Source organism: Plasmodium sp. gorilla clade G2, assembly GCF_900097015.1.
Source record: "Plasmodium sp. gorilla clade G2 genome assembly, chromosome: 9".
Taxonomy (NCBI): Eukaryota; Apicomplexa; class Aconoidasida; order Haemosporida; family Plasmodiidae; genus Plasmodium; species Plasmodium adleri (nom. inval.).
The window spans coordinates 680,001-692,517 of record NC_041701.1 but is presented as its reverse complement, the minus strand read 5'-3'; the positions used below and the strand labels follow the sequence as shown (position 1 = coordinate 692,517).

General features: G+C 18.7%; 2 protein-coding genes and 1 non-coding gene across 3 annotated transcripts in view; 1 reads left to right on the top strand and 2 right to left on the bottom strand.

The window, feature by feature from the left end:
- Positions 1–958: 958 nt before the first annotated feature.
- On the bottom strand, positions 959–3,156 carry PADL01_0917500. Its single transcript, XR_003699353.1, has one exon. It is a non-coding gene; the product is annotated as a telomerase RNA (non-coding RNA).
- A 982-nt stretch (positions 3,157–4,138) lies between these two features.
- Positions 4,139–10,039, bottom strand: PADL01_0917400 (conserved Plasmodium protein, unknown function; the record flags this gene model as incomplete). The annotated part of the gene is made up of 5 exons (XM_028681852.1): positions 4,139–4,591; positions 4,793–6,862; positions 7,042–7,140; positions 7,239–7,815; positions 8,043–10,039. 5 exons carry the CDS (start codon positions 10,037–10,039, stop codon positions 4,139–4,141), a joined length of 5,196 nt encoding a protein of 1,731 aa, XP_028538188.1.
- A 1,719-nt stretch (positions 10,040–11,758) lies between these two features.
- Positions 11,759–12,517, top strand: part of PADL01_0917300 (eukaryotic translation initiation factor 3 subunit 5, putative) — a gene marked incomplete at both ends in the record, with an annotated part of 1,124 nt that continues 365 nt past the window's right edge. The window contains 2 exons of the mRNA XM_028681851.1: positions 11,759–12,016; positions 12,178–12,517. The exon at positions 12,178–12,517 is cut by the window's right edge and continues 365 nt beyond it. Of these exons, the coding sequence (XP_028538187.1) occupies positions 11,759–12,016; positions 12,178–12,517 (598 nt within the window). The remainder of the gene's footprint in view (positions 12,017–12,177) is intronic.

Genomic DNA, 12,517 nt, shown 5'->3' with positions numbered 1-12,517 from the left:
TTTTTTTTTTCTACTATTTATGGAATAAATTATGTTTAACCTTATAATATGAAGTTACATATTGACATCAACATATGTATGAATATATAATTGAATTTATTAGTACACTATATAATATAATATATATAATAAATAAGAGATATTATGCGCATAAAATATTTTATACTCCTTTTAATATATATATATATATATTTTTTTTTTTTCATCATTATTTTATTATATGGAAAATTTGAACATATCTACCTAGTACATAATTTTAAAAAAATTAAGTAAAATAAAATGAAAATAATTCATATTATATATATAAAAAAAATATATTTGACAGAATATGCTTTTTTATTTATTTTTTGTTTAATATTTAAGAAATTAGTTGAATTATATAAAAGTTTTTTGATCAAATATATATACAAGATTGACGTATATAAAAAAAAAAATATATATATACAAATATATATGTATATATAAAGGTTAACATTAGTAATTTTTACATACAAATTAAAGCAAATATAAAAAAGAAAAAAATAATATACATATATATATATATATATATATATATATATATATATATTGATTTATATTATCATATTATTTATCTTCATATTCTTATAAATTAACATCCACATTCTGTTGATTACTTTTTTCCACTATTCACGGCTAGTTAAAATGTAAAAAAAAACCTGTAGTGAAGTTAATCCTTTTATATATCAAGCAATAATAGTGATATATAAAAGGCATATAACGAAAATGTTTAAATGAAAAAAAAAAAAAGATTTAAAAAAATATATACACATATTTATTTATTCATGTCCTATATATATATATATATTTATGTTCCTTTTTTTTTTTTTTTTTTTTTTTTTTTTTTCTCCTTACTTGTACACTTAGGAAGTAATATACTTCATAAGATTTATAGACGTCAAAATGTAATATAATAAATTAGTACTTCACTTTTTTGGAATATACAAAATAATTAATACAATGTTATATTCCTCATAAATGAGTAATAATTTTAATTATATATATATATTTCTAAGATCATCATATAAGAAATCGCTAAGAAAAAACACTCACATATATATATATATATATATATTTTGAACCCTGACATGCCATAGTTCATTTAAAATGTGCTAACTATTATAAAAGAAAAAAGATATTTTCTGAATTTCTTTTATTTAGGCAGATCGAATTTCGATATCATTTCTGAATATATAAATATATTTGAAATGTATCTTCGCCTTTTTTTTTTTTCCATCGTATTCATGTGTGTAATGAAACAACCTGTTATTGTATTCACGCTGAGTTAACAGCTCCATGAAAGAAAACATTTTTTTCAACAAGTTATATAAATATATAAATATATATATATATAAATTCTTGAAATAAATGCCGATAGATTCCGACCATATTTATAAAGAAAATTAAATTAAATTTTCTTTCTTACTTCGAAATGATATATATATATATATATATATATATATATATATATATATATATATATATATATTATTTCTCCGTGTGTGTATATCTAATTTTTCATTTTTTTTTTTTTCTTTTTTCCCCCTTAATATTTTAATAATTTCCCCTTTTTAATATTTTACCCTCTTCCTTTCATATTATAATTATGAGCATATAAATACTATCCTTCTCTCATCTCCTCCTTTCCTTCTTGTATTTAGGCATTCAAAAATGAATGTTTGGTGTGCAAAAGAAAAAAAACAAATGAGAAAAGTATTAATACATATATCTCACAACCATAATAATAAAAAAAAAAATAATAAAACATCAAAAAGAAAAAAATTATAAAATAATTAAAAGGAAAAAAAAAAAAAAAAAAAAAAAAAAAAATTAAGATAACATTATCTCCTGGTCGACTTGAGAGATATTAATAGCGCAACATTTGGTTATCTGATTGAAGTATAAGGATCTTTTTGATTTCTTGAAAAAAAAAAAAAAAAAATGAAAAACAAAAAACAAAAATAAAAAGAGGAAAAAAAAAAAAAAAAAAAAAAAAAACATAGACAAAAAAAAAGGAGAATTCTCCTTGTCTCTATCCTTTTTCTTTTCTTTTTTTTTTTTCCTCTTTTTATTTTTGTTTTTTGTTTTTCATTTTTTTTTTTTTTTTTTACAATTACAAAAAGACAATGAGCTTTATTGTAAAAATAAAATAAGCGCTTTTATTTACTTCCGCTCTAATCCTATATACAACCTCATGTTCATGATTATTAACTACGAAAAAAAAGAAAGAATCAAACCATATGCTATTGTTTTTTTTCCTTTCTTTTCTTTCATTATCGCAATAATTCAGGTACTTATGAGCAAACAATCAGCTACTTTATGGGTTCAGGGTGAGAATTTCTTCCCATGCTTTCTAAGGATTTCGATGATCATTTTTTCTTTTTTCTTTTTCTTTCTTATTTTTATTTTTTTTTTTTTTCCCTCCTCTATTTTTTCAAACACTCAAAAATAAGAATGTTTGGAAAAAAAAAGGAGAAAAGAAAAAAAAAAAAAAAAAAAAGAAATAAAATGTAATAAGAAAAATAGAACTACATCCTTGTATAAAAACAAAAAGAAAAAGAAATAAAAAAAAAAAAAAAAAAAAAAAGTTAATATGTAAATTTATAAACATCAAAAGTGTACCTCTGAGAAATACAATATGCAACAAAAATATATATATATATATATATATAAAGGAGAATTAAAATAAAATGGGATGGCGATAATTAAGATGCAATATATATATATACATATAAACAGTAAAAATCGGTTACAAATAAAGTTAGTACAAAAAAAAAAAAAAAATAATAAAATAATTTAATATAAATAAAAATACTAATGAAAAGAATTAAAAGTTAAATAAAAAAAAAAAAAAAAAAAAAAAAAAATAGAGCTGAACAATGAAGCCCCTGTGTAAAGAATTAAAATATATTTATGATACATGAGAAAAAAAATATATATATATATATATATATATATATATATTAATATAATAATTTTATATTATGGATTTTCAAATTTAAAGAATGAGCATACACATAAATATAAGTCATGTGTCAAATTAAAAAGTCATAATATATATTATAATTTATTTAAAAAAAAACAAAACAAAACAAAAGTATTTACTTATATGTGTATATCAAAATACTATTAATAGCTTCATTTAGAAAAACTACTTATTTGTTTTATCTTCATATATATATATATATATATATATATATTATATATATATACTATTTATATAAAGGAAATATTATGTTATATATTTTTTTTTATTTAATATTTTATTAAGGTTTGGTTATTTATGGGGCTAAATTTAAATAAAATTTATTCTCAATTTAATAGTATAGCTGTATTTCGATTACATGCATATTAGTATAAATAAGTATTTATAAGAAATGCTTTTTATATATTTCTTTCATATATCTTAAAGATTTTCAATAGTTCATATATATATATATATATATATATACAAAGTTCATTTATTTATTTACTCAAATTATTTAAATAACTAATTAAAATATATATATATATTTCTCCTTGGTGTGTATGATTATTAAATTTATTTTATATTACTATATATTAATATATATATGTAATATTTCTTTTTAAATATAAAGAGCTTCATATCAATATTTTTATACTAATATGATAAAATCATTGTATATATGAACATTTTATATATGCTTCTATTTTCTTTGGAATAATAAACATTTAATATATTATACTTAAGATCTTATCGGAAGAATAGAGAAAACTACTCAAAAATATATATATATGTATATATTTTCTTATATTTAAAATTAAATATTATCTTTATGTTTTGATCTTATAATTTTTAATTATATATAAATATATATATTAATTTGGAAAAATTACTTATAATATATATATATCGTATCTTAAATTTTTAAAAGCACATTCTAATAAACTAAAAATGTCTACGTACAAATTAATAGATTCTGTTTTGTAAATATGTAATATAAATAATATATCCATACAACAATATTAAATATATATATATATAATATATATATATATGTGTGTGTAATATTTCTTTTTAAATGTGAAGAACTTCCTAACATATATACTTGTTGTCTTTATTCCTTTTCAATCATCCCTTTTCTTAATTTTTTTTTTTTTAAAAAGCTTTGACTCTTTGTTCTTGGAAAAACTTCAACTTAACAAATAAATAAATAAAATAAGAAAGTAAAAGAAAAGTGACTCCAATGAGTATTATAAAATTAATACAAGCTATAAATGATATATCATTAAATGAATCGCCTTGAAAAATTTTTAAGAGAAATATGGGTATATATTTTATATAATTCTGATAAAAAGGTATTACATGCTCATTTCTAGAAAAAGATTCTACATAATCTATATATGTGAAACGTGCAAAATAAGAAAAAAATCCATTATTTAAAGCTGATGTTGAATCACTTAATTGATTTAGAAATATGTTAAATACTTCTATAGGTGTGGGTTCATTAGGATTATTTCTTTGGTTAATTATTACTGTTGCCTTTATAGCGTTTTTCAATTTTTTTATGGGTTTGACATGTACTCTTAATTTTAAGTCGTGTTTAGTGATCTGACAAGGATAGAAATGAAAAAAAAAAAAAAAAAAAAAAAAAAAAACATAAAATGATTTATCATTTTATAAAATTAGGTATGTATATGTAGATAATATAAAAAAATATATATGATATATATGATATATATCATATATATCATATATATCATATATATCATATATATATATATTTTTATATATGTGCATATATTTTATTACGTCATTTATTGCCTCCTTTATGTAGTCTGACATGGATCCAAAAACGTTTGAATAAAATTTCTCCTTTTTTGAAGCATCATCTTCGTCATTTGAGAATTGATTATTAAAATTATTAAAAATATATAAACCTATTTTGATTCCCTTTAATGGATGTAAACAATTATTTAATATTCTAACATAAGGATAAGGACATAAACAGATATATCTATTTTTGTCTAGTACACATTTGCCTGGACTTTCGCAAGTATTTTTAGGATCTAATACACATTCGTTATTTTGCTCACATATAGAACTCATTGGATGTCTTGAATATCCGTTAATACAAAGACATTCTCCATTTACGCATTCTTCATTTAAATAACAAAATTTTTTTGTTTTTTCACAGAATGGATATAAGCAATTATTATTTTTATGTTTAGATAGAATATCACAGAAGCATAATAATTTCCCTTTATGTTGAAAGGAATGATTATTTGTACATTGTGTCTTTTCATCATATATTTTTGTTATGGCATTATAGGTTACATATTTTTCATCATATTTTTTTATAAATGCCCCTGATATAGTTATATGTGGATTTTTTTTTATATTATCATATTCTTGAAAACTATAAGCAATAATATTAATAGGTGTATATGGATTACCTAGAATAAAATATTCATTTAATATTTCTTCTTTTATATCATATTCATTATTTTTTGAATAATCTAATATATCAACTCTTTTACTAAGAGGTAATAGTAATAATAAATTATGTTTACTAATATTAACCATAGTTCCACTTATCTTAGCAGTAATAACAAGATTAGTTGTTTTATCACCAGATGATATAAAATGAGCAAAAGCATAATTAATACATATTCTTGCGTTTTTTTTATAAAAATTTCTATTTTTTAACATATTATTAAGTACTAAAGGTATATCATATTCATCACAATATTTTTGTGGCTTAATAAAAACTAAAGGACTGATTACATAGAATATGAATTGTGGATTAGGAGATAATAAATATAAATATGTTAATATAATTCTAGATTTATGAAAAAGACATAAACTATTTTTATCAAACTTCATATCTTTACATATATCAATTAATTTTTCATATTGAAATTTTTTGGTTTTATATGATATATCTAAAGGATCATTAAAAAAATTATAATTTAACATTTTTTCATATAATTTATTATTTCTTTTTTTAATTTTATTCATAAAATTATATCTTATTTGTAAATATTGACTAACAACAAAATCACCTTTTGATTTATTGATCATATTTCGATTACATAAACATCTTTCCTTTTTCATATCAAAATATTTTATTAATTCTTCATTATTATTTATATTACCTTTCTGATTATTTCTATCTAAAAGGTTCATTTTATATTCCTTTAAATCATTTAAATTATTGGATACATTTAAAGAATTCAATATGGATTTATTTTTATGTAAATTATATTTTTCATATAAATTATATTTATTAAATAAAAGAACACATTCAGGTTCATATTGTTCAAATGCATATAATTTGCTGTTCCAAAAGGTATAATATTTTGTTATATTATGATTATAATTTTTTATAAAAATATTTTTAAATATTCTATATACATATATTCTTTTCATAGATTTATGTAATTCACCAACAATAAAAACAACAGAAGCCATAAATGATATTAGAATAATTCCAAGTGTATATTCGCTAGATGGTCTAATAGTAACATGCAAATCTCCAAAATATTTATTATCAAATTTTTTTATAAATGAAACAGCATAATCATTATTATTACAATTACCTCTACATTTATATTTAACATAATTATTATCATCATCATAAGTAAGATAATGGACATTATCATATTTATATGATCTTATATCTTTATCTTTATAAACATTATTTTTCTTTACATATATTATTTTATTATTCTCTTCATTCTTTATGTCAATACTACTACATAAAGTGCCAACTTTATCTCCAGACAGGTATGCTAAAATTATAGCATGGAAAATATTAAGTTCTCTCAATTCGTGAATTAATTGGATATACACTGAATTTTCTTTATCTAAGCAAAACATCTAAAATGAAAAATAATATGGGGGTGGGGGGAGGTGTACGTATCATAAATTGTAACTTTAAATGTAACCATAAATAAATAAATAAATAAATAAATATATATATATATATATATATATATATATATATATATATATGTATATATTTATATTTATTTATTAATTTTTTTTTTTTTTTTTACATCATTTCCAAAGTATAATATTATGATGAGATATTTTATCAAATACTTGTCTTCATTGAAGGGAATAAGATTATTCATCTCTTCAAGGGTTAACTTTATCTGTTTGTTAGGATCAAAGGTTATTTATTTAATATATGCTCATATATATATATATATATATATATATATATATAATATATATATTTTTCTTTTTTTACCAGTTCTTTTAAAATTATTTGACTTTCCTTAAATAAGTCGCTTAAGTCAGCATACTCATAAAAATACTCATGAAGATCCAAAAGATTCGTGAGAAAACTATAGAGCTGAAAATTATAACAATTAAAATTATATAACATATCATAATGTGATCTAAGTATTGCAATTTTTAACAACTTGGATATATGTTTCCCACCACAATCAAATAATGCTTTAAAAAGTTTTGATAAAATAAATTCGAATTTTATATAATTAGTAGATGGAATAATAAATATTTCAAATATATCCATTCTTTTTATTTTTTTTTTATCTTTAATTCTGTTCATGTCTTTTCTTGTAATTTTTTTTAAATATGTTGTATAATCATATAACTCTTCATTTGTAAATGTACTTATCATATTTAAAAGAACAGAATCAAAATTAATATCCTTGTGTAATGAATAATTTTTTAATGGATTATATCTTGCGAATATTATATATTTAAAAATATTTTTGGTTAGATAAAGTAAATATATATTGGATATTATTTTATTTTCTATTGAAATAACATCATAGCTTTTTTTGGTATAATGAGTGCTCCTACACAAAAAAAAAAAAAAATAAAATAAAATAAGAAAAAAAAAAATAGAATTATAATATGCGACATAAAATCTTGTGAACATCATATATAATAAAAATTAAATAATCCATCTATAAACACACACATACACATATATCTAATTATATATATATTTTATAAAGAAACATTTTATTTTTTGTTGAGAAATAAATTTGAACACATAATATTTTCTTTTTCTCATTATTACTCTTTTATGTAGGAAAATATTTTGTTCATTGTCTTGACATACAATATTTTACTCTTACGTATCCATCCAATCAAATTATCCTTCATAAAAAAATGAGTATACATAGTGAAATAATTTTGAGAAACAAGATAAAAGAATGGTATTGATAATTTCATAGGGTCATCCATTCCTACAATATAATCTATTAGAAAGAATAATATTTGTTGATTATAATAAAAAACCTTAATTAAAAATACTTTATTATCTTGAACGTCAGATATATATTTATTTTTTATTTGCTCATAAGATTTTCTTAAATCATAATTATAAATATAAGTAATAACAGGATCAGCAATAGATATAATATCAGAACAAAATATTAAATGGTTAATATATTTTATTTCCTCATTAGCTATTATTATATATACATTATTATTTCTTAAATATTCTTTATTGTTTATATCTAGAGTTATATTTAGAAAATCATTTAACTTTTTTTTTTTATAAGTATCCTGAAAAGAAAAATATTTTAAATCAGCATATGTTCCATTATATTTATCAATATGAGATAATATATTTATGTTTGTAAAAGAGTTTGTAAAAAGAATATTTGTCCACATTTTGGGGTTATTATTGAAATCATCTTTAAATATTTTACATTCATTTTCTTTATATATTATATTTTTTAATTTATCGAATATTCTTTTTTCACTCTCATTATTATGATCATACATATTATTATTATTATGATTATTGTGATTGTGATTGTGATTGTGATTATTATGATTGTGTTCTTTTTTTTCATCTTCTTTATTATCTTCCATAACTTTCAGATTCATAAAAAACCTGTCAACCATTTTTATAGAACTATTATTGTATATGTCTGAATTACCACTAATGTTAGCGTTAACAGTTTTGTCCTTACCTATTTCATCATATGCATAATGGATTCTATTTTCTTTCAAAAATTTTTTTAGTATTGAATTTTCGTAATAATGAAAAGGTAAATCCTCTTCAGAGTTGCTACCATCCTCTTGATAAGAAAGATTTCCATCACATTTATGATTACCTTGAATATTATCATCTCCTTGACAGTTATTATAATACAAATGAATATCATGATGGTTTGTATAACTATTATAAGGTTCAGATTCAACATTTGAAATAATTTTATTTCTTTCTATTGATTTATCTTTTGTTAAAACATTTTGTATATTTCCAAATGTGGTAGCAGCTATTCCTAAACTATTACGATAAATACGTTTATTATATTTGTCTATATTTTTATAATCCTTATTAAAATTATAAGAATCAAAAGGACTTTGTTTTTTTTTTTTATTATGATTTTTTTTTTTATTTTTTATTTTCTCCATATCTGTCTTTATCATATTAACTATTACAGGAATATTCTTATCGACATCCGAATCGTTGGAATATTCTTCTGTATTATTATGATATAAATCAATAATTTTTTTATAATAATTTTTATATTCATATTCATTGGACTTATTATATATAAATGTATATCCATAAATACTAAGAAGATTCATTTCATCAAGGAACAAACAATTAATGCATGAACCTATAGCCATTGAAGGTGTAATATTCATTTCAATAAATGATTCTTTATTTTTTTTATATGTCATATAAAAATGCTCATCGAATTTAAATGTAGAATTAAAAGAAAAGCTAAATGTATTTTGAGGATCACAATCGTTATCATGAGTATAATATATCAAATCATTATATTCTTTTTTAACACATATTAATCTATTATTTTTTTCAGAAGTATGTACTAAATATTCATAATCCTTGTCCATATATATAGACACACTACTATTCAAAGAAGAAGTATAATTATAAGACGTATTTTTTCTTTTTTTATTATTTTTATTATCATTTATCTTGTAATATTTAATAATATTATTGTTGTGATCATCATCATTATTATTATTGCATGATGTTATTATAAAAAGGAAAAAAATATATATATATATATGTATATATAAATATGACATATTTTTAAACCCAACAACATTATAAAGAAAAAAAAAAAAAAAAATATATATATATATATATTAAAATTATAATTTACATATTTCAACTGAAGAAATATATATATATATATATATATATATATATATATATATATTGTTTTGTTTCACCGAATGGAAAAGATCACATTTTTTATTTATCATATACCCAAAATTATCAAAAATATAATAAAATATTTTTTACCTTTTAACACATACACATATTTATATATATACATATATATATATATTTATTTATTTTTTTAGTAGACAAATTATTTAATACATTATATAAGTGACTGGAGGATTAGTTAACCAGAAAAAAAAAAAAAAAAGCATATACATTATGCATAAAATATTATTTAAGTTTATTTTATTTTATTTTAATTTGTTTTGTTTATAATTATTATTACTTTTTTTTTTTTTTTTTTTTTTAAAATACGATAGTAGAATAATTCCTACCTTTGATGATCATTATAAAAAATACCCTAAATTATATATATCATTCTTTTATTTTTTCATTATATACATAATATATATTTAATATATGTAATAAACATATATCTTATAATTTATTAAAAAAATTAATATTTCACAAGTATTTTAAATTAATATGCTTATTTATATATAAACATATAAATGGAAGCATATAAAGAATGATAATTTCTACAGTAGTTTACTCGAACGAGGAAAATATTAAAAAAAAAAAAAAAAAAAAAAAAAAAAATTCATCATGGTTTATTAAATACAAAAAATAAAAAAGCAATTATATATTCTTAATAATAAGGAAAATACATATATATTAAAATATTAAAGAAAGCAAATAGACTTTTTTTTTTTTTTTTTTTTTTTTTTTTTTTTTTTTTTTGGGGGTTTATAATTTATAAAAGGTAATATAAATTATGTATGGCCACAGAGTTATGCGCTTTTGAAGGTATATAATAAAAAGGCATAAAAAAAAAAAAATAATATATATATATAATATATATATATAATATATATATTAATATATTATTTAAAAATTCATATATAATTTATCTATATATATATGTATATATATATATTTATGTATATTAATAATATTATTGTGCTTACCATTAAAATTGAATACATATATAATATATAATATATAATATATTATATATTTAATTATATTTTTATGGGATAGAAAATTTTATAATACATAAAAAAATTTATATAATAGTAAAACGTATACATTTTTAATATATTATTTTACTAATATTTTTATAAATATATATATATACTCCAATTGTGAATAATATATATAATATATATATTTATTTATACTTAATTTTATTTTTTTTTTAAATTAGAGAAATATTTTATTTATTTATATATATATATATAATTATTACGATTTTATTATATGATTTATTGTTTCCTAAATAAAATATATATATATTATGTATGGGGATAATATTAAAATTAAATTTAGGGACGTAAATAGAACAATTATATATATATAATATATATATATATAATTTAAAAAACGGATGCTTTTATTGAGAATTTATATTTATTTTTTTGAATAATATAATAAATTATTTATCATATTAATATATAAGAAAAATATAGAAATAAAGATATTACAAAAAGAATAAAATTTATATATGTAAAAATTAATTGGAGCTTGCGAAATATCCTTTTTTTTTTTATTTTTTTATTTTAAAAATTTTTTAAAAAATGAGTATTAATCGATACAATTATAAAACAATGAATAGTTTATTGAAGGATAAAACTCCTCAACATTTTGACATCTTACCACATACGACTATAAAATGTATTATTCATCCTTCTGTTATTTTTACAATCTTAGATGCATATTTAAGAAGAGATGAAGACCAAACACATGTGATAGGAACATTAATGGGTTCAGTGATTGATACAAATTTGGTTGAAATTTCGGATTGTTTTGTTGATAAACATTCATTAAATGAAGGAGTAAGAAAAAAAAAAAAATATATATATATATATATATATATTGTATATATTTTGAATACATTGAATGTATAAATGAATATAAATAAATAAATATATATATATATATATATATATATATATTTATATATTTATATTTTTGCAATTTTTATTTTTGTTTGTAGGGATTTTTACAAATAATTAAAGATCATCATGAAACTATGTATGAGTTGAAGCAGAAAATACGTCCAAGAGATCAAGTTGTTGGATGGTTTTGTTCAGGCTCGGAGTTATCTGAACTTTCTTGTGCTGTACATGGATGGTTCAAAGAATACAATTCGATATCAAAATTTTATCCACATACTCCTTTGAATGAACCTATACATTTATTAGTTGATGCTAGTTTAGAAAGTGGTTTTTTAAATATTAAAGCATATGTTCAATTACCTATATCCTTAGTTAAGGATTATTTTGTTCATTTCCATGAGATTCAAACAGAATTATTACCTTGTAATGTTGAAAGAG